The 24,126-nt window shown below is 35.9% G+C and overlaps 1 protein-coding gene across 16 annotated transcripts in view; it reads right to left on the bottom strand.

Moving 5' to 3' along the window:
• Positions 1 to 24,126, bottom strand: part of LOC136031843 (collagen alpha chain CG42342-like) — a 199,011-nt gene that overhangs the window by 69,105 nt on the left and 105,780 nt on the right. For 11 of the 16 annotated variants that reach the window (XM_065711681.1, XM_065711682.1, XM_065711687.1 and 8 more), the window contains 5 exons: positions 19,131 to 19,184; positions 13,276 to 13,371; positions 11,576 to 11,623; positions 2,040 to 2,136; positions 215 to 303 (listed from right to left, as the gene is read on the bottom strand). In XM_065711681.1, coding sequence (XP_065567753.1) covers positions 215 to 303; positions 2,040 to 2,136; positions 11,576 to 11,623; positions 13,276 to 13,371; positions 19,131 to 19,184 — 384 coding nt within the window. The remainder of the gene's footprint in view (positions 1 to 214; positions 304 to 2,039; positions 2,137 to 11,575; positions 11,624 to 13,275; positions 13,372 to 19,130; positions 19,185 to 24,126) is intronic. The other 5 variants (XM_065711688.1, XM_065711695.1, XM_065711694.1 and 2 more) reach the window with 1 other exon arrangement.

The following is a 24,126-nucleotide window of genomic DNA, read 5'->3' as shown; positions in this document are numbered from 1 at the left end:
TCCGAGAAGGTATCACCACATCCACCAAAAGAAAATATTGAAATCGTAATCCCTATTAAAAATGGTGAGTTCAAAAACAGTTGTTAAAATCTACCCAAATGTATTGATGGCGAACAGAAAATGGTGACTCAAATCCTGCTTTGTTGTTAAAAAAAAACTACTATCAACCTATTCAATATTATCGTTAAAACAAGAGTTTTAATAAAATACTTGCCCGTTTTCCCCTTTTTCCTTTCATTCCTCTATCACCTTTTTCTCCGTCTATTCCCTTGTCTCCTTTGTCTCCCTTCTGACCTTGAAGACCTAAAATGAAACATATGACTAAAATACCTTTAAAGGGTGTTGAAAAACAACAAATGAAGCAAAACAATATAAAAAATTCTAATCATAATTCTTAAACAAATAGAGTGGGATTTTTAAGAAATATATTTCGCTCTGTTAGATACGTCGATTAAAGTGCGCAATGTTAGTGCTTAACTCACTTTCATCACTTGGCTTTATAAATTTGAAGACCTTCACATGGATAAATAACAGATGGTGTTAAAGGAATAACCCCTCATAGTGGCACTTGAGAGAGATGAGACGCACCGAATAAAGGTGTTTTTCAACTGATAATTCCTAAAAATTTCCTCCTAATCAGATCAATCTACGCATATACGTCCGAATTCATTATGCTTTCAGTAAAGTTTAAACTGCAGAGTAGAGTTAAGACTATAATTCAAAAGGGAGCGGTGGAGGCAGCAATACAATCTTATGTCGTATTTTTTGTTCCCATTGCTATTGTACAAACAGTTCTTATTTTATTCTTGTTGGTTCTTTACGGATTTATATTCAATAATAGAAGGTGTTGTCGTCCGGCGACAAATCTTATGGGACCAAAAACTAGCGCATAACATAGCCTTTGCATGCATGCCTCGTATAAGACATTTTTGGTAAACTTTATGCAATGTTTCTTGCAAAGACAATTTTTAAGCTGGATCAAATGGAATATCCCCTCCCCCAAAAAATAAATTGAAAGAGAATGAAAAAGAATGAATTTAAAAGATATGGTCACATGGAAATTTTTGTTTCTATTAGCCTTTAAATAGAAGAACAAATCTGAAATATCCCCACCTCTCGTCTGTTTAAAACTTTGGCGCTTGAAAACCTTATTTGCCCATTATATTTGATTTTAAATTAGCTTCTTATGATTTTTGACCCCAAAAACATCTTTAAGATCTAGCTACACAGTAAATAAAGATTTTTCAGTCACAATTACCTAGAAGAAGGCCCCTCCCTCCCAAATTCAAGACCTTTTATTTTCAAAGAAAAAAAAAATAAAAGCACTGGCACTAACGATAAGATTCTACAGGTAACAACTGTGAAGGAGTACTGCGGCACTAGGAGTGTATGCAGGCGAGAACCCCAACATCGGAAGATAGATGACCAAAAGGCCATGGATATTTCTTTCTATGCATTATTCACAGCCAATTGAAAAATCTTCAATTTTTTTCCTTTTCCTGAAAGATTGACATGTTTCTGCACACGAGGTATGCGCACAAGAACCGCGATAAAAAAAAAATTGTTTGTCAATCGTATTTCAATAAACTACACAACTGTTAGAATTATTGCCTAATGTCATCTTAGGGTGTTTTTTTTTTTCATATACTTCAAGGAGTTAATTTTAGATTTAATAGGCTCTTTACACGACTTGCTGTAAATGAGTTGCTTAAATCTTGGAAAATCTACATATTTGTGATAAGTACGAAATAAAGATAATTTTTACAATGTTTAAATTTTATTTATAATCAAATCATTCTTTACAAGCTGTAATTCTTTACTACCTTAAATGCCCATGCTTTTTGGTCTCCCCCCGCTCCTAGGGACAAAATAATTTCATCACTAAGAAGAGAAATAGGCAGAAACATATTCTTTTGAGGGACTAGTTTAATTAATAGAGCATCAATATTGGTAAATTATTACAAAGAAATACTTTTAAATTTCAACTTTCTGGCTTAAAGCCCCCCTTGCTCAATAGGTACCTGCTAGAAAAGGCTTACCAGGAGGGCCAGGTGGGCCAGGCGGACCTTCAAGAAATCCTGTTGGAATTTGCTTGCCATCGACTGTAGTTGCAACACCTCTTTCTCCTTTCTCTCCCTAAAAAAAATATAGAAGACTAAAATTAGATCTGCAACTTCAGATTATTGCTTTTTATGGAAACAATAGTAACTTCTGTTCGAATATAAATTTGATTAGTTGCCGCCGTGTAAAAACACTTGAACACGGATTTCGGCTTTAGGTCAGAAGAAGCAAGGAGGTAAGATTCCCAAATATAGAGGTTTTTAAATTAACAGTGTATTTCTAATTAATAGCTAGAATGAAGTAAATGCAGTTGATTTATCTAAACAAGAATCTAAAGCAATTTTGGCAATACGCTTGTGCAGATTTCACATATGCGTTTTGTTGTAAAATCGAAAAAATCTGAGTAGCTTAGAATTCAGGTATTTACGCAGGATTTTATTCTAAACAGGCCTGACATTTCAGTCAGTGTTGCAGGAACGCAACTTTGATAAAAATGCCAAAATAAGTGGACAAGATAGAAAATATAAAAAAAATAGCTGGAAAAATCGTTAAAGCCTCTAAATTTCAAGGGATGAATGGGCTTGAAGACCCAAACCCTCGATGCAGGCAAGCCTGCTTGAATTAGATAGTTATCTTATTATCTCTTTTTGAAAGGATTGCACTGCTCTCATAAAGATAGCCAGGGATAAGGCCAGTCACCAAGAACAAGGGCGTATCTCTATTTCTACGTTTCATCGATGGTTCGATTTAGCAATAATATCTTCTTTTAAAAATTATTATTTATTCGGGAATTTATAGATCAGCCAATTTAATGTTTACACTTAATGTGGTTGTTTTATCTGGCTAAAATATGTCAAATTTCTAGATGCCGTTATCCAAAACTTAGCGAAACGAAATCATGAATAGAAGCAATTATTTAAGCCGTAAAGTAATTTCAGTTACAAGGAGCCTGAACAAGACACTGGTAACATTTTAGATACGAATAGCACTATGGTTTAAAGGTGCTCTCACACTACATCGTAGAACCTTTCCCACTAGTATAACTTTAGACTTTATCTCAAAGCTATATAATCTTAGGAGGAAATTTTTCCGTAACGTAAACAGGACCATGTAGACTTGAGCTTTACATAGAATCTTTACATCACGTAAGCTTATGTTACGTTATAGGAGAGTCAACAGCAGCAAAATGGAATTCCTGGATGAGAAATTAATAAACTTGAAAAAGAAATTTCATAAAAAATTTCTTAAAAAGCCTTTCAGAATTGATCAGAATCTTCGTCTTCACTCCACATTTTAATTTTTGAATATTTTGCTTATGATGATTGTGATAATTTAAGACGATGATCCTGGTGGTCTTATGGAGTTTTACGTTCGCCTAGTTAAAAAGGACTTCTTTGAGATTAAAAGGTTATAATGTAACGTAATTTAATCACCTACAGAGTGAAAACCCCTTAAGATTGCAAGCATTATCCATACTGATCCAAGGCATTGCATTCAGACAACCTTTATCATGGGTAACATGTACAGTGCTATCTGAAAATAAACTGCAGCACTCTCAAAGACTTTAACCATGTGTCATGGCCTTTGCAAGTCATATCATGGGTTGTTTGGAGACCAGAGCATGAAAGAACGACCAAAACGTTATACTGCCTTGTGCTTTACAGTGTCCTGGGATTTTATTTTTATTCATCTGAAGACAGAGGCACAAACAGGAGGGTGCGGAACACCCTCGGGCAGCACTTTCTAGGAGGTACCACGGAGAAAAGAGAAAAAAAGAACGGAGGGTGACTTCTAAGGTATGTTAAAACCAAGTAAGATCAAGCTCCTAGTCGTGGATACATTAAAACGGCCGTATGAAACATTGTGATAGAGCGTGGTCTGGATATTGTGGAAAAATCCCCACTAAGAAATCAAAACTGCCCGTTAATCCCAAGACAATGCCATAGTCTGAAGTTGAAGGGAGCGAACGACTGTCACATTTTGAGGACCTGGAGGATGTTGGACAATGGCCCATTAAATTCTCAGCAGTGATAGCTGCAACCTAGTAAAGAGTGAGTCACGAGCCATAGTAACAAAAAATTTAAACAGGCATAAGAAACTGTCTAGTGAGAAAAATTTCAAACTGAAGCTAATTCAGAAAGGGTAGCTTTTATTTCAGTCAATGTTAATAGTGAAAGCTTTTTTGTGAAAATAGATTTATGAGAGTTTTGAAAAGGAGCCTGAAACCTGTCGAAAATAGAGTAAGTTCGAAAGAAAATTTCACAATTGGGATTCATATGGTCAAAATCCTGCATGAGAAAATTACAGCACACACCTTGAATAACAAGGAATATCCCTTTTTGCATGCGAGGCATTAGATTCGTCTCCTTTTTAACTCGTTTGTTTTCCTGAGGGGGTGGTACCGACTGAACAGCCTCTTGTTTTCGTTTAAATTCAAATCAGGGATCAGCTTTCCAGATATGGGGTATTGACCAGATATTGGTCATTTCAGCAACTGAGATTGGTTCTTAACTGAAATTGCAATATGATTCTTAATATAATTGCAGTTGAATCGTAGTTTGATTGCATCGCTTTGCAGGGTAATTTGTTTAATTTAGTTTGTTTATACCGACTGATCTAGAACATCTAAGGGAGGGAGTCATCTTTCTCTTTTCCCTTTATCAATAACAGCTCTGCTGTGCAAACTAATTTTGGCTTTTTAAGATTCGTTGGCAAAAAATAACATTCATGACTTAAAAGGCCACAGTGGTTCCAATTAGGGTAGGGGGCATGCCCACTAGATTTGGAAAAGCCCTTGTTACTTCAATTTAATAGCTGTTTTGCAGTTTATCAGCAATTTTTGCTATATAGAAAAAATCCTCTCCCCCCTCTCCTACGTCTTCTTGATTTGGTGCCGCTAAAAGACCATCAGCTTGGTGTCTTTTTGGGTGGAGGAGGGATCTTCCTCTAGGTATATTTTATTCTAATGAAAAACCTTGCCTAAATACAACACCTTTCACACAATGCATAACGTCATTACAGTACGGTCATGTATCTTTTCGCTCTTTAAATGTATTTGAGTCCGACGTCATTCACGTGAAAAAGTTTTTTTTAATTAAGGCTCTTTTTTGAGGATAATGCTCATAAATACATTCTCTTCAAGATCCCTAGTTCAGAACTGAGAACTTACGATCTCAGGAAAATCGCATGGAGCGGAAGCCCTGTTCCGGAACAATTTTTATTTTTTCCCACTGGGAACTACTTTAACAGATATTCTTGCTTTTTAATTGATGCTCTGATCAGGACCGCTTTAAACAGTCATTTTCTTGATAATTCCAATTCTGACAGTTTTTTGGGAGGTTCCCGTACTTTGAAAAATCAATCAGTTTCTTGTAGAAAAAATTTGATTTTCGAGTTATTTCAGTCCCACTCTTGTTCCTAGGTTAAACTATATTTCTCCGTTTTGACTGGTCTAGAACCCAAAACGTCTAGAGCCAATGCTCCCTTTATTCCATACGCTTTTAGTCAGTCGATGCACACCAGAACGCTTCCAGAACAGAGAATCGAAAGTTTCGGGTATGTGAGGACCAACTCTTACCCAACAAAGCTCGGTCTGGCGAAGAAAGAAACTGTAGCGATGAGTAGACAAAATCTATATTAATAATTGTGATAATAATAATAGAACTTCAATTCTGATACACCTTAGTCTGTTGATTTGTGAATTATCAACTTGGTGGAAGTGATGAAAGACTTGAGAGCCATGGCTAATTATAGTAAAGCCAAGACAGATTGTCTCTGTGAAAGGCAAAGCTTGCATTACTTGTTATGATTCTTTTCAATTCTTGATGATCACGTCTATCATCTATTCTAGGGCAGAAATGAGGTACATATGCACGCAGCAGGACAATTCAAATACTCTGTCAGTTCTTTGAGCCATTTGAAAGCAATTGGAGACCCAAAAATGATTCAAAGATGTCCACAACCATGCCCACAGGAATTGCAGGCAGGTGGGTGACTGAAATTGTTCATGTTATAAGAGCTTTGGCTACTTTGATCCCATTTTGTTTCATTCTCACGCTCAGTCTGTCATAGTAACTCAAAATAGAACTTTGATTCTAGAAATATCTCATTTCTCTTTTGCAGGAAGTTTTTGGTCGGCCTAATATGTGCAACTTTGGTACGTCGCTTATCTTTTTCTTTTCTTTTTTTCTACAAGATTGTGCAGAAAATATTTTACATTGCTATTTGCCTGATCACTTTTGTGCAGTTTTGTGCACTCTTTTGTGCAGTTTTAATGCACAGCTATCATTCTCAGTCAAAACACATAGCTACTAAGCAAGCAAAATAGGTTCATATTTTAGTAGGTTTCACTCTTTCCCTACAAATAAAGGAGAAATGTTTTGCGCATTTTGAGCAGCATCGGATTACTTTCCTCGCACCTTAAAATTTTCAATATTTGCAAAATCCTTAGACCAGTGGTTCCCAACCAATTTTGGGCCATGCCCCACCTAGGTATTTCTATAATCCTCGTGCCCCCTCGTGATTTTAAATCTTATTATTCATAACAACGTGTATTCATCCGAAATAACCTTAAAAGGCCACAGTGGTTCCCATTAGGGTAGGGGGCATGCCAACTAGATTTGGAAAAGCCCTTGTTACTTCAATTTAATAGCTGTTTTGCAGTTTATCACCAATTTTTGCTATATAGAAAAAATCCTCTCCCCCCTCTCCTACGTCTTCTTGATTTGGTGCCTCTAAAAGACCATCAGCTTGGTGTCTTTTTGGGTGGAGGAGGGATCTTCCTCTAGGTATATTTTATTCTAATGAAAAACCTTGCCTAAATACAACACCTTTCACACAATGCATAACGTCATTACAGTACGGTCATGTATCTTTTCGCTCTTTAAATGTATTTGAGTCCGACGTCATTCACGTGAAAAAGTTTTTTTTTAATTAAGGCTCTAATGTATAGTCAGGTGAGGGGTGCACGTCCTGCCCATGACCCACCACCATACCCCACCGGTGGGGTGTGAACCCCATTTTTGGAATCATGGCCTCAGACTAAAGAAATACTTCATTGTATTTGTGCAACGTTTGTATTGAAATTTTTTCAGTCTCTCTTTTCTCTTTCTAAGAAATAATTTCTAATAAATAATTCATAAATAAAAAATAATTTCTAATAAATAATTTCTAATATATAATTTCTTTTCTCTTTCTAATTGTGCAACATGTGTGTTGAAAATTTTTCAGTATAAATAAATATGTACTGATTTTCAGTTTGAGTTTCAGTTTAAAATAAATAAAGAAACTCCTATTACACAAAATAATAAACCGCGAGTAATCACAGTAAAACAAAGACTTTCAAATTTTGATTAAATTGTGGCTACTATTATCAAATTGTGGTTATGATTAGTGCTTATAAGCTTATGTATGACTTATGTATTATCAAAATAACAACATGTATGTGAGAGCAACTCAAGACGTTAGACTCAAAAAAAAATTCAGTTTTAAAGCACTATAGTCTTGCTTGAACGCTAAATTCTCTGTTTCAAATTAGTGTTTAAAAAGTGAAGTCCTACTTTAGTGCTATAGCTAAGTATTTTACTTGATTTAGTACTTAATTATTTTGGGCATGGAAGTTTGAATTGAGAGCAAGCGTGCTCTTATAAATAAGTTTTTTGAGACTGGAAGAAAATTACTCTAAAGACTAAGAACATTGGTTAGCAAAAAAAAAAAAATTAAAAAACTGCATGGATAAAATGAAAAAGTAATTTGCTTGGTAAAAGAGACTCTTTTAGTGTCGGGGCAAAAAAAAAACTGTCACATTCCCTGTTTAGTTACTGATCTCGGGATCCCTCTTTTGTTATTATTTCCTATTTGCTCTTTCTTTTCTCCTTCTTTATATTAAATGCAAAGATGTTGGATACTAGACATATTAAAAATTTTTTCGAGAAATTGTAAAAATTGGCAAGGGGCTCAAATTTCACCTCCTTTGCAAACCTGGCAGCTTGTAGTATACTCTGAAGAGTGCTTTTATGAGCAGTATTTACGTAGGAGCAGTTTGTAACAACAAAATTCAATGGCATATCGTCTCAGCCACAACCTGTGATATGTCAAAAGCACTGCGCGCTGTTTTTGTATAATTTTATTAATTTGCTTTTATGTAACATACTTTTAAGTCAGGTCATCAATAAAGGTAGATAAAGAGTGGATCTTGTCAATAGAAACCAAAACCCCAAGAAACAGACTTTTAACCAAAATATAGATATTTCCAGCCGATACCAAGATATATAACATTAATTGACTTTAGATCCATAAAAATAATTAGCATATAAGAATATGCCGCATTTGTAGACATTTGTAAAACAACCCTGAATGTGGAACAATCTTGGTGAAAAGTCTACCAGAAAATGGATGTATCCGAGAACCACAAAGTGGAGATTTAAAGCTGATATGCGTAACAATATAGAATTTTTAATTTTTACAAAGAAAGCTGGATAAGGATTTGCGTTTATTTATTTATTCATTTTTTGTTTTAGTAGCGTTCGTACCGAAATAGTGGTTATGGAATATGTGGGGAGTATTCAGCAAACGGACATTTAAATTTCTAATGCCCTTTTCCAGTCACAAAAAATACCACTGTTACAGAAAATTACAAATTTCTTACAGTTTGTGACGCAAATCAACGATTTTGGCCTGAATGGGAAAAAACACAATCGAGTTAAAGTTCCCAAACCAGGCAATACTCAAAAAGCCTCCTAGTTCCAGACATTCTACCAAGTTGTGGCGCATTCGTCCCCAAACATACCATTCGGGGGAGTCATCACATCTTCTTGGAATGAAGACGGGTGTCTAAAGCCTTACAAAGCGCATTAGCTCCCTAATTTCAAACTGTCTGTAAGGCATTCTTCAGAAAAATGTGAAGGAGAGATTTCACCCCTCTCTTCATTTGGAGGAACATATTTGAACTAAGCACTCCCATTTCAAACAGTTCGTGGTAACGAACTGTAGTAAGGAGCGACCCGGCTCAATAGTAACCAAAACTCTAAAAAATGGAATTTTGATACCAATCGCTACATCAAAAAATAGCATTTTAATGGTGATTTCAAATATATAACTTTCAGCAAGATTAGTCTGACCTATCAAAAGTTACGAGCCTGAGAAAATTTGCCTTATTTTAGAAAATAGGGAAAAACACCCCCTGAAAGTCTTACAATCTTAACGAAAATCACACCATCAGATTCAGCATATCAGAGAACCTTATTGTAGAAGTTTCAAGCTCCTATCTACAAAAATGTGGAATATCGCATTTTTTGCCAGAAGACAAATCACGGATGCGATTTTATTTATTTTTTTATTATTTTTTTTTTTCCCAGGGGTGATCGTATCGACCCAGAATGTCCTAGAATGTCGCGGGAGGGCTCATTCTAACGGAAATTATAAAAGTTCTAGTGCCCTTTTTAAGTGACCAAAAAAATTGGAGGGCACCTAGGCCCCCTCCCACGCTCATTGTTTCCCAAAAGTTACCGGATCAAAATTCTGAGATAGCCATTTTATTCACCATTGTCAAAACACCTAATAACTATGTCTTTGGGGACGTCTTACTACCCTGCAGTATCCCTGGGAGGGGTTGCAAGTTACAAACTTTGACCTGTGCTTACATATAGTAATGGTTACTGGGAAGTGTACGGACGTTTTCAGGGGGATTTTTTTTTGTTTGGGAGGGAGATTTGAGGTGGGGGGGGGTTACGCGGGAGGATCTTTCCATGGAAAAACAAGGAAAAAATAAATATGAGAAGTTTTTTCTACTGAAAGTGAGGAGCAGCATTAAAACTTAAAACGAGGAGAAATTATTACGCATGAGGGGTTCACCTACTCCTAATACCTCGCTCTTTACGCGAAAATATTTTTAGTAATTTCAACTATTTATTCTACGGCCTTTGTGATTCAAGGGTCATTCTTAAGGAATTGGGACAGAATTTAAGCTTTAGTGTAAAGAGCGAGGTATCGACGAGGGGTGAACTCCCTCATATACGCAATAAAAATATACGAATATAGAAGTTTGTTACGTAAGTTAATTCGTAAATTACGTAAATTTTTTACTAATGAAAATGTTATTAAAACAATTAAAAGTTCTAGTTGCCTTTTTAAGTAATCAAAAAATTAGAGGGCAGCTAGGCTTCCTCCCTCTCTCCTTTTTTCTCAAAATCTTCCGATTAAAACTATGAGAAAGCCATTTAGCCAAAAAGAAAATTAATATGCAAATTTCGTTTTAATTATTTATGTGCGGAGAGCCAAGATCAAAACATGCATGAATTAAAAAACGTCCAGAAATTAAATAAAAAAAAACAAGTTTTTTTAAATGAAAGTAAGGAGCGGCATTAAAACTTAAAACGAACAGATATTACTCCGTATATGAAATGGGCTTTTCTTCCTCAACACCCCGCTCTTTACGCTAAAGTTTTTTCCTTTTTTAAAAAGTAGAGCTAAGTGAAAGAGTCAAACTTTAGCGTACAGAGCGGGGCGTTGAAGAAGAAAAGCCCCTTTCATATACGGAGTAATTTCTGTTCGTTTTATGTTTTAATGTCGCTCCTTACTTTCATTTAAAAAAACTTGTTTTTTTTTATTTAATTATTTCATAGGCGGCAGTTTTCCTTTGTTAATTGTCAGTTTTTATACAGATGCATTGGGGTAGTTGAAATTAGAAGTTGAAAGTAAGGAGCGACATTAAAACTTAAAACGAGCAGAAATTACCCCGTATATGAAAGGGGCTGTTCCCTCTTCAACGCCCAGCTTTTTACGCTAAAGTTTGACTCTTTCTCTCAACTCTCCTTTTTAAAACAGTAAAAACTTTGCACTATATTAGCTAGTGGTTTCACAATTTTTTGCACCATATTAGTTTAAAAATTATACTACTTTTTTATTTAAATTTGCTGTAAGTAATAAAATTTTCGTTGAAATGCCTTTAAAGGCAATCTCTACAAAGAAAAATGTGCAACCACCAGCTGATTACAGTTGTTTTTCTCTAAAATGCTTTTAGAAAAGTATTTATTAGACCATATCACCAAAACCGGGGGATTTTGGGGTGCAGAATGTTCACTTATATATAAAGTTATTCCTGCTTTTTTTTAAGTTTTACTATTTTTTACTTTTATTTTGAAGACATTTTTTTACATTTACTCTTGGAATTACACCCGTAAGGGTACAAAGGGTCTCATAAATTTATAGAATAAAAAAAATAAGACAATGCGTGCCGAAACCTAATTATATTTTTCGTGAAAATTAATGGCTAGAGGAAAATCCACAGGGGGAGTTCATACAAATTTGACGGTATCTGAGAAATGTGTTTTGTGTTGATATATTTTCTGCACATTAAAAAAAAAATTCCTTTTTGTCATATTTTTACTTTTGATCTTATTGTACGTACAGGGGTCTTAACTGTCTAAGCAGAGTTTTGTCTCAACACATGAGGTTTGTTTATTATTGTGAGTATTTAATAAAGTCAGCTTTATCTAAACCTTTAAAAAAAACTCACCTTTGAGCCAGGAATTCCTGGCATTCCAGCATCTCCTTTAGGTCCAACCTTAAAAAAATACAAGCCATTAGATATCGAATACGGCAGCGATCAAGTTTTATTATTAAAAAAATAGTAAAAAACAAAAGAAGATCAAACACGCACACAAAAAGGGTTAAAAACGACCTTGCCCTGATCTACTGAAGAAGGTCATAGGATAGTCGGGAACATTGCTCTACGCAGTGCATATGATAGATACGGTTATTTAGGCTGAACTAAAATTCGAGACCGGGTAAAGCTGAGGGAGGAAACAAATTCAAGAAAACTAAAAACCAGGCAAATTAAGTGAAGAATATAGGAAATCAAGGGATATCTTTATATATCCCTCATTATCTTTTTTATTTGTATTTTTGTACATATCCAATTTAAATCAAAATAAAAAATATCAAAAACTGATTTAAAACTTATAACTGAACCCGCGTTTACACGCGTTAACCTCCTCTAGAACAACATGCTTGTCCTTCAGCCGAAAGTTTTTAGTCATTTAATTTGAGTGAAAGTTTGCGACAAAATTTCGCATTGAAATTTGATTTAGCTTTATTATTTCATAGACACAATCTATATTTTCTTAGTATGAGATAGCCGAAAGACGATTTAAGTCATACGCTCAAACTAATTTATGCATTTTCATAAAAATGTTAAAAACTAGATGAGACAGCAAGCTTTTTTCTGTCAAGTCAAATTGTCAAATAAATGGATTTTCCCACAAATATAAACATTATTACCAGGAAGAAGAACACAGTTATCGTCCATTGCCAAATAATTTTTAGAGCTCACTTCGGTTACATGAACTCGCATTAACCCAATGGAAATTGTTGGTATGTTGTTTCCCTTTTTCTTCTTAGTCCTCCTTAATGCGGTCAGGTAACAGCAGTACTTATAACCCTTTATAGTTTGTCTACCTTCTTTTTCCAAAACGCCGTTGTTTAAAATTTAAAGTAAGTGTCCATTCCTGGTAAACCGAAGGTCCATTCTCACAAAGGCCGAGTAAAATTTGAACCGAATACCATAGATACGAACTTTGCTTTATTCACAAATTATTCAAAACAAAGTCCACACGTGACTTTTTGAGCAAACTTGGTCCAAGCCTTCAGTCGATTCAAACCGAACTTGCTATGTCAATTTACGAATGCGAATTAATTTTGGGTTTGGCATTACAACTGACTTCGTACAAACCGATCCATGCAGTAGTCCAACCTTTTCCTTTGACACTGATGCACAAAGTACATATCAGAATATGCTCAAGCAAAATCCTAAAAGTAAAAATTTCAATTTTGCTTCGCTAATAATTTACTATCTATGATCTAATTCGACTCCAGGATAGAATTGAAGCTCTTGTTAAAAACAGTTACGTTTAAATTGTTTCTTTGTGTTCTTCTAAGAAGTAACAGATGAAGCCAGAGACAAAACTCATATCAGTTTCCAAAATGAGAAAGTTAGGAAAATGTGAGCTTACACCAAAGTACTGCCTAGAAATTAGAGCCCCACAAAGAAATGCGAATATATTTTACTTTTGTGTGTTGTCAACTGTTCTTTGGCTACCCAGCTATGGGGTAATTTGATATTTTGCCACCTCTGGTTAAGTGTGACTAATTAGATATAATCTATTGTAGCGTGCAGACTATCAAACAAAATAATGACTAGAAAGCTAAGAAACTTACTTCTCCAGGGGCACCAGTTCTTCCATCAAAACCTGGCAGACCACTAGGTCCTGTCGGTCCTGACGGGCCAGGGGGACCTGGCTCACCTTTTTCGCCCTGTAAAAAATATTATAATGTTTTGATGGCTGCTCAAAGTGGTTACGATGCCTATATTAAATAATGCAATGCAATAAACAGAGACAGAGACGAGGCATAAATATAGGATTTTATTTCTCAGTGCAGGGGGGGGGGGGAAGCGAAAAAACGGGTAAATTCTATGAAAAATGCAGGAGGAACCATAGAAATTTTGAAATCAGAGGGGGCGTTAGATAATTCTACCATTTAATATATACATGGCAAAAATATGGACAAGCAACAATCGCCACTGACGGCCATTGCTGTGTTCAGCGTATGAGGTAGTGGTAGTTACTTTCAGTAATTAGGTAAAGGGACACAACATATTGAATATTGGTGGGGGGGGGATAAAACCACTCTCTGAAAAACTCTTACGATGACCTCTTAATCAGTAGGCTATAATAGCAATGAACAATATTTTCCATGTAAGGTCTTCCATCGCTATGTTTAATTCAGGTTACACTTTTCTTCAAGGTGCTCTGTTTTTAAGAATGTTAAAAAAAAACGTAAACGATGTTAGTTTGTTTTTTGTTTTTTTTTAGTAGTAGGCAGACAGTTCCATAACAATGTCAAGCAAAAGGACTCTTAGGATTCGGCAACTTGGAGGGAAAAGTAGCATAATAAAGAAAGAAAAACTACCAAAATGTTCAAGATGTGTCCTTGAATCTTTATAGAGACGTTACGACACAGAAATTCCTGTGTAAATTAAACTACTTATTACGTTTTCTACTACTTCCTGTACAATTAAAATACTTATTTATATTTTATTTGATTCTAACACACATGGAGTATATAAAATAAAGCGTTTTTTACATTATGAACGACTTCTATAACCACCTTAATTTAAGGCTGAACAAGGTATGTAGATGCTTAGATTGTTTCGTCAAGATGATTGTGTTCACTTATTATTAGCTTACCCTTATTTTAAAATATGTTTCACTTTCTGAATAAACCGACTAAATTTCGATTTTCAGTAATCAAGAGTTTTAAGTCTGAGAAAAAGCAATTTTAGACGTCTATCAGATTCCTTTTTTCATAATCGAGCTCTATCCTTAATTGTTTATGACGTCTGAAAAATTCAATTACTCCTTCTGAATGCCCTCTGATTTATCTCAAGTTTACTTGACGAAAATCGTAAATCAACTTGATTTCCCATTGGAATAACGTTCCAGAGACTTTGGTGATATTGAAATTTTTTTAAAGATGCTTCTCTAGAACAGTAGCAGCGAAGATGGAAACCTTTTCGGACTTTTTTTCAAATGATATAGATCTTTTTCCAATTATTTTCCTCATAATCCTAAAAAACTTTTTAAGACATGTCTCGTATGTAGATATGAGCTTTTTCTATTGGTTAGTCAAGAACAGCGTTGCTAGAATAAGACATTTTTAATTTATACAGTTTATTCACGCGTATCAATTCTGTAAAAAAAGATAGATTTTTCCACAGTAGCTACTTCACTAAGAAAATGTCCAATTAAATGTCTTTTTAACATTCTTTAAAATGGAATCACAAAGAATACAGAAGATCCTAGCTTGGTGAATGTATTATCACATGAACATTAGGGCAGAACACTGACCTCAGTTTAAAGGTAAATTGAGAAATTAAATGATAAGCTTTTTTTTTTTTTTTGCAGATGTAAATATTGTTAGTGAAAGATCTAAACAGATTCATATTTTTTTCTATTTTTGAATTGGTTTTCATTTATGTTTTTTTATTTTAGCTCTTGTCTTCAATTTGTAGATTTTTAAGTTTATGTCTTAATCTCGAGCATCATTCCCCTTTTCTCTTTTTTTTTTGTTTCATGTAATTATCTAGTGTAAAGTAAAGCTTAGAATGTCAGTTGCTTCGCGCCAGGAGGCTCAAGTAGGTTTCCCTAGTGCAATAATTTATATTAAGAGATGGTGGACAGGTTATGAGTTTTCGTTATAAATCAGTTAAACTAAAAAAAACGTAATGAAAAGTTTATTGAGCTAAAAATATGAAAATGAAAAGTTTAAAATATGTAAGAAAATCCCTTATACTTAACACCCTTCAAAATATATATTGTTTTATTAGAACAAAACTATTGTAAGGTCATGGCTTGTGGCATATCAAAAATAAAACGACCTGAAATTACTATGAATGAGCAGATGAAACTTAATACTAGCGGAAATTACAATTAATATGAGTAGTAAAGTTTTCAGGAAAGCTCGAACGACACTCTATCTTTTGAGAAATTTATTTTATTTAATCATTTTTCCAGAGGCGCCATTTGGGCCAAATCTTGGGGTGGGTCTGAACTCCATCTGCCCCCCCCCCGCCCCGATTCACTTTGTGTCGCGCAAGAAAAATCCGGGTTTTGGCAGCACATTGACCGAATGTTCTAAGTAAAAATGCATTTTCAGCACCCGTGTGTTGCTTGGAAATGTACTGTAACCAAATGTGGAACTCAGCCACACTAACCTCTAAGATTAATTATGAAAAACGAAGAATACAATCAACGAGGTTAAGTGATTAAACTGAAAGTGGAAAATTCAACCAGACTACAGGCTGGCATTCCTCAGGGAGAAACTTTCTTATTTAAGTAAACAATACGTCGGTGAAAGTAACCTTCATTGTTATGCTGAGGGTTGTAACCAAAATCTCAGTGTCCCTTCAGCGGAAATCTTCCAGATCAAATATATTTACAAAAAGGAAAAACATAACAAGAAAAAAAATATAACAACATTCAAGGTAACAAGGGGAACCGCCGAGCTTTCATCTTTGCAAAATCGTCAACAAGCTGGTTGTAGTCCAAAGCTTTTACTAAATCCTTCTCTGCAAATATCAAAAGGAGGTGACTGAGACGATCATCTCCTGTTGTAGACCGCAGGTAGTTTTTCACTATTTCTAGGCTAGAAAACAAACGCTCATTGCTCGCTGTTGTCTCAGGAAGTGTGGCAGCAATACGAAGTACTTTAATTACTTCTGAGTAGGCCACTGGTAATGCCTGAAGATGGTCGACAATGTCTAGGAAGTTTTCCGGCTTTTTCTTCTCATTGAGCAAGAAACGCTGGGCAATACCAGCTTGAGATTCGAGAAGAATGCTGTCGATATCCAGCTCGCCGTAAAGAGAAGAGAAAAGCTTGAGCAGCTCTGTGTCCATAAACTTGGTTGAGCTTGGATCCAAGGCTTCGAGCGTACTCAGCACTGGCAAGTTATCTGTGAACCTTCTGCCCAATTCGGCTAGTAGACGGTCAAAAGTTTTGAAGTATTCTTGCTTCATTTCATCCGCCAAAGTAGTAGTCCAATTTCCAGATTCGATGAAATTCTTTCCTAGCGTCAAAGTTGTCACAAATTGTTTCCAATGCTTGGTGATCTTTTGAATTCTTCAAGGTCGTCCTTTCTGACCAACAGAGGAGGGTCTAGTCGCGGGTCCATTCACAGCAGGTACTTCAATTTCGAGTTCTGTTGCAAACTCTTTAGCCTTCTTGAAAAGCGATACAAATGAAGCATCTGAACGCAGGTCGGTGAGTTTGCTTCTTCTGGCCTGAATCAGGGTGCGCGATCGAGAAATAACCAAGTCGATGGCGACGGCATGGAGTTGCTGAGACAGCGATTTCGTCGCTCGCGTAATTGCTTCTATGTAGTGCAATTGGAAGATGACAAGGAACGATTCCATCAAGAAATGATAGGCCAGGAACTGACCTATTTTTATCTATCAACTTAGAGGAATTACTGCAAATATTCAGAATTTATAATATTAATATAATCATCGAGGAAACGGGCATTTGACAGAACTTGAGAATTAGATTATGTATCTAACCTGCTTTCAAAGTTTACAATGGTTAACAGCAAATAGTGTTATTATTATGGCCGGCAAAGGACCCTTTTTGGTGGAAGCTTGGGCCCCCTGGAAAATCTGGGGTGGGCATTTGCCCACCCCTGCCCCCCCCCCCCCAAATGGCGCCTCTGCCTTTTTCTATGTGTTTTTAGAGTTTGGCTTCATTTTTATGGTACACTCTGTTTGTTCCAGATTTCATTCTTCATTCATGGTTATGGTCTGCTCCTTTTAGGTTTGACATCTTATATAAGCTAGCTTTGACCTTTGAAAATCAAAACAGATCCCTTCCAAGATACTAGGTACGTACGATGGCCATTTTGAATATTGTTGGCTTATTGTTGGAGATTTTGTTGAAAGTAAAACCCTGCTTTGATTTACGAATATAAAGTGTTTCAAATAAATATGTTATTTAATATGTTGTTTGATGTTATTAAATATGAGAATTATGAATGACTAACGTTTGATCATTTAGTATCATTTAGAGTAATTTTCTCTATGCTTAGATTTGTAATCAGTAGACTTAAGAGTGATTACATAAATCAATTTGGCCGAAATCGAACACTACGGGCGAAACATGTACTCTGTTAGTTGCGATTCATAACAGACATGCTATAATCTTAAAGAGCTTAAGGGATTTAATTCTTAAAAAAGGACACTATAATTCGAGCAGTAAGATCGAATGAGCCTTTCCTTGATTCTCTGCAACCATCTCTTCTAAGATTTACGCTTATTGCGGGGATATATTGCAGGGGTAACACAATCGTATTGCCCTCGGTAAGCTTGTCTCAACTTTGGCCTTAGCCCTAAATTCGAGAAGAAAACCAAAATCACAGATATTCAATAGTCCTTTTCCGTTGCCCTAAATTCCTCCTCTATCTTCCTCTTAGACAAAGGAATAGAAAAATAGCGAAATAATTTCGTTTGCCAAGAATTATTGAGAAGCTGACCGATCTATACAACTGGCTGTCAGAAGGACACATCGGCACTTGTCACCTGATCACGGTTTGATCTGTTAGTTTTATTATTATTTTTGTTGATTTTTTCTTGTTTACGATGCCTTTTGCGATGTTTATGGGTAGTAAGTAAACATTTTCTCCGCTTTTTCGTCAAAATATTAATCGATGTAACAGTATCAATTTCTAACTGTTGGAACATATAGCACTGAAAACTATTTCCTCGTTAAATATTTTAACACTGAAAAGATGAAAATAAACGTAAAAAATGTACTTGAGCAATGAATCTTTGGAAATACTTTTCTGAAAAAAAGTTGGTTCTACATAGTTTTTCAACACAGTTAATAAAAAGATATAAACAGCGTTGAAAAGTTTTTGACGTTGTTCGCTTGCAAAAAAAAACTAAATTTAAGGCATTAATGCACAACTGGACATTACTGCACAACTGGAACAGCCTTAGGGAGGGGGTGGAGCACTTGCCCCGGGCGCAGAAATTTTTTGAGGCGCAAACATTTATAGTCATTTCGTAATTTTCGAAATTTTATTTTTATAAGAGTAAAGTAGAGGAAAATTTTTGGTAGACGGGGGGGGGGGCAAATCAAGATATTACACTGGGTGCAAGAGAGGTCAGAGCCGCCACTAGGGCCCAAGTGTGCATTGATACCAAAAAGGTTGATCTGTTTGCTTTATTTTTGTTTTTGTTGATAGTTTCTTCTATAAATCCTTTTCTACTTTTCATTTTTTTTCGTGTTTCACCTTACTACTCAACCCTTGATATATGTGGTTAATAAATAAATGTTATTAAAGTTATATTATGACCCTTGGAGTCAAAGGGGGAGGGGAGACGTGGGAGAACCGCGACTTTTTACTAAGTTGGCACTATTTTGTTAGCTGTGATAAATTATTTCACCTAAGGAACGTTTTCAATTTTAATAAAAAAATTTTACATGCTAATTACAAAAGAAAGAAAGAATATCTAAATTACCTTAAGCATAATTATTGATTCTGGATCCAAGTTAAATCCCATACTTTTGAGACCCTGGAAGAAATTATTTAACTTTACTTTTACAGTCCTTTGGTTGACCATTGTCTACATGTTAAATCGTCTCAATTGTCTTTAAAAAAAATTGTGTGAAATTGCATAGAATTTCACTTATACTACAATTAAATGATTATTCAACTGTGCAGTCGTGTAGTTATCATCCAATTATGGTGTACCTCACCTAGTTGTTTTTTTTCATAAAATACGAAAATCTTAAATTTAAAATTTTTGCATTTCCACATCAAAGCTTGTAAATTGTTCTAGTAATTCAATACATTGAAATCACGAAGAATGTTGAACAGGTATACATAGTTATATTTTGTAACGCAATGGAGTACATAGGGCCGTATCCAGGACTTTGCCCAAGGGGTGTTTTTTTTTGGGGGGGGGGGGTACAAATAATTAAACATGTATCAAAAATTCTTTATATGTATTTTTGTTACGTTTTTACTAGTCGGGCAAACATGTCAGGAGGGGAAGGGGGTTCAAATCCCCCCCCCAAACCTCCTCGGACGTGGCCCTTGGCGTACAGCCAGCATGCGACTGTGAACCAGTAATTGTACCTAAGAAATACAGCAAATACGTAACAAAAAGAGTATTGCAAACAGCATACAACTTAGCTTATTTACCAATCATTTACTGTGCAGTTAACTCCATGATTCTTTGAAGTTATATCATGAAAAGAGAAATCACCAATGCAACAGCACAAACACACACACACAAAAAAAAAAAAAAAAAAAAAAAAAAAAAAAAAAAAAAAAAAAAAAAAAAAAAAAAAAAAAAAAAAGAGACAGAAGGAGAAAAGGAAGACTGTTTTCCTAAATTAGTGATTAATATAGACCAGCGCTTGAATGAGGCCTTAACCCTACTCATCCATACAATCACATAGGTCAAACAGCATAGCCATACACAATCAACCATAAAGAATAATCCATGGACAGGCAGTCATGTCGTCAATAAGTATAAGTCGTCATTTACCAAACAATAGAAAAAATAATAAAGACAAATAATTCAGAGGCAACAACCCAACACAAGGGCTCATCAGGAGAATACACTGGCCTATAGGGTTTCGCCACTTTAAATTCTCTACCCAGCCAATTGTTGTGAAAAAAATATATTTACAATAATATAATTTTATTATTTAATATTATAGATATTTTATTAATAAATTATAAAAAATTTAGAATCTAGCTGAAGATTTCAAGCTGTAGGACAATTTTGATGTCAGGTCACGTACTATAAGACTGCTTTCAAACTATAGGTATGAAATTTATCCAAGAACCTCTCAGAAAATCCTAAGAAAGGCTGAACTAGGCCGTGAGACAGGCCAATTTATCACCGCAATTCTACTATGAGTAAACCACTTTATAGTAAGCTAATGCACCTATTTTTACTTTATTTTATTGTGTCACAATGTATAGTATATTGAGACTTCCCCATTCAACCTGGGTCACAAATGCATACATATCTCATAAGACCATCAATAGAAAGGCCGAATTAGGCCGTAAGACAGGCCATTTATCACCTTAATTTCACTATCAGTAAACTACTGCACATTAAGCTACTGTATCCATTTGTATCATATTTGAATGTGTCACAATGTAAAGTATATTTTAGAGACTTTACACTAAAGTATATGATTATCATGCGCTGAATGTGTTATATTTTTTTGCATTTGAATTAAATTCATTACATTTTTATTTCCGACAAAAATAACATTCAAATAGAAGAGATGAAACGTAATTTAAAATATATCTATATATTTCCTGAGAAGCTTCTTGGAAAAGTTTCAAAAAGCTTTTCAAGATCGTAATAAAACTTTTGATGTCAATGCATGTAAGCAGGCCTACTTATTGAGATTTTCACTCACGGTAGTGCCGGCAAAAAAATCGCATACTTGGAGTCCTATATATTATATTTCATAAAGCATAAGCACTGTAAATATTTAATCTTCCAAAAAGCAGTGGAAAAAGACATGGGTATCCAAACTCAAAGGACTTCAATTGAAATAGAACTAAACTCAGTTTCGCCGTTTTAACTATCTCTTACCTTCCCCTGGCGGTAAGAGATAGATATTATCTTTCAAAAGGAGCATTATTTCCGCTCTTGAAAGTAAAAAACTTTAATTACAGGATATTTGCTCCAGAAAAAAGGACCCCTTCCCAGAATCATACGATCTATAATGTTTCTGCTTTGGTTGGACTTTATGTCTTTTCATTTAGGAAAGGGATGCTCAGCTTCGAAAATTGTGTACATCAGGTGGCGAGTGCTATGCACTATAGAGGTCTGGCATGTGAGGTGCGAAATATGCTGCGTATGATGCAAAAAGGCAAAGTGTGACTGAAGCACATCATTTTTACCATGAAGTGTGCTATGCGCAATTCGAAGGAGGGGGCAGCGCAGTGTCCCACGTCAGGCAAAACAAGTGGCACTTGAAGGTTTCCATCTGGTGAAGAGGGACTAGCCCCTTAGATTTTGGTCTTTGCTAGACAATATAAATCTCATATGTCATAATTCATCGGCTGCTTAATAAACAAGCTTGATAGCGGTCAAAACGACATTGAATCCAGCGTGACCTCTTTTGGCCTATTTCATGTGCTAGGCCACTAGTTAAGAAAAAATTGGGTCTTTATATTCCTGACAGTTGATTTGATAAATATTACTCCCTTTTTGGAGTTTCCAATCGTAGCTAGACCAAGAATTACCCCAAAACAAAAGTCTTTACATTCTTAGCTCTATCTATTCTAGGGAGTAATTAAACGGATAATATCACTAGAATCCTTCTGGCAAAAAGCACCAATATTGGTGGAGGTATAGATTAAAGCACGGAAAGTACAATGGTGATGGGAAGCATGTCGAGCGGACACTCGAAAACGCCTTTACGATTACCCGAAGCGCAAGAAAGAGCAAGTTTACCAGTCTCTATAGACGCATCAAAACTTCTGACAATACGTTTTAAGATATTGAGATTCCAACGGTGGCTAAATAAAAAGCAAAGGATTGCTCTGAAGCGCGCAATAGAGCTCTAATGAACACGCGTAAAGCGCAAAATGGAAGCACAAATTCTAGGGAATACAAAAACTGGCGAAAACACAGTTTAGAGTAACAGAAGTCCGGCAATGACAAATAGCAGCTCGAGTATGCGTGTCAAAGCGCGTCAATGATGATGGGTAGGAAGTCGGGCAATTGCTCTATAGCGCCCTATAAAGCAACCGAAGCACAAAAAAAGCGCAAGTGAGGTATGACTGTTACAGTGACGACTTCACTCAGATTTAGCGGATAACAATGCCAAAAATCTCCCCGTAAATTAATTACCTCACCGTAGTAGTCAGAACTAAGATTCGTGTCATTCTTCGTATTGTTTCCTAGACTTAGCAGCCCATAAGGTGAAAAGTGCCACCTGGGGAAAATTCCCACTCCCGTGCTATCAGTAGTTACCACAGTCTGGAAATTATTGGCAAATCCCAGTATGATACTTTTGCGGAAGAGCGTTTTGTAAAACGTACAAAACCTATTGATTCACCGATAACACAAAACAAGATGCCATTATCTTTAAATCCCATTCCATCATCGATACCGAAGTCGTATTCGATCCTTCAGATGGCCAGTCAGATTCGGCCCTATTTTTCAAACTCTATATTGGCTGCACCACAGGAGGCGCTGACTTGGCAGAGATTTTCAAACACAAGAACTAGCCTTTCCCTCTTTCAATCTCTCATAAGTGTAATCTGAGACACGGTACGAAGTCTGATATTGTAACTCTGCTAATAGCTTATTCTTCTGAAGTTGCGACCGAGAAACCTCATGCCGATTCCATGGTTTTTGATGCTGCTGTCTTAGTCCACCTTATAAAGCGAAAAAGCAAAACGTTTGGCAAACATGTTACAGAAGAAACCTGCCAATACTTTCGTAAGCAGTTCACAAGTGAAACATAGCGAGTTGACGTCATCTTTGACGTTTATAAGTCTGACAGCTTGAAAACGTCTACACGAGAAAAGCAGGGCAAGGCTATGTATTGGACAAAGGTTGAAGATAGAACGCCAATTCCAAAAAACTGTACAAGTGTCCTTCAGTGTTCAGACAACAAGCAGAGCCTATTCGAGTTCATGGCAAAAAAAATATATGCGAAACTGTTACCAATCATTTGGTTGTCGTGACTTCTGGTGACAGTGCAAGAAGTACTATTCCAGTTGACTTGGCTGAAATTTATACTATCAGCCACGAGGGGAGATAGCAGGATAGTCCTGCACTGCCTTCATCAAGCGGGATACAACATGAAATTCATCACTGTCAGAACGATTGACTCATGCGTAGTTGTACTGCTCATCGCAAAGTACTTTATTATTGGGGTTGATCAACTGTACGTACCCTACGGCAAAGGGAAGAGTTTCCACTACATTCCTTTCACGACATCACAACTGCACTTGGCGAAGAGAAGGCGCAGTCACTTTTTTTCGTGCTCTAAGTGGTTGAGACATTGTGTCCACATTCCTATGGTATGGCAAAGGAGGGTTTTAGAAAGCATGGGAAGTGCATAGTGCCAAAACACCAGTCTTCAACTGCCTGCCTTCTCCTCTTCAAGAGCTCACTGAAAATAGCTTCGCATAGACTGAGAAGTCCATTGTGCCTGTATATGACCGATCCAGTGAGAAGAATCGGTAAACAAGTTGAGGAAGTACCTGTTCCAAGAAAAGAGATTATCCATGGACAGACTTCTGTCAACCCAGGATGTGCAAACGGAAATGGCTTTTTTAGGTGCGTATCTCTGAAAAAGTGCCATGTAGGTCTCTATGTGTGTTCGAGATCCTTCATTCTCTTCGTGTCATGCCGTGGGCTCTGCTGGATTTAGAGGCTCTGCTCTAAATCGCGCTTCGTATTGCCTCTTCGATGTCATTTCAATTATCGCTTGTCCTAAGAAACTAATGTTTTGTAAATTTTT

The sequence above is a fragment of the Artemia franciscana genome, chromosome 10 (genome assembly GCF_032884065.1).
Source record: "Artemia franciscana chromosome 10, ASM3288406v1, whole genome shotgun sequence".
In the NCBI taxonomy this organism is placed as follows: Eukaryota; Metazoa; Arthropoda; class Branchiopoda; order Anostraca; family Artemiidae; genus Artemia; species Artemia franciscana.
Note: the sequence above shows the minus strand (reverse complement) of the source record. Positions and strands in the feature narration are given on the sequence as shown.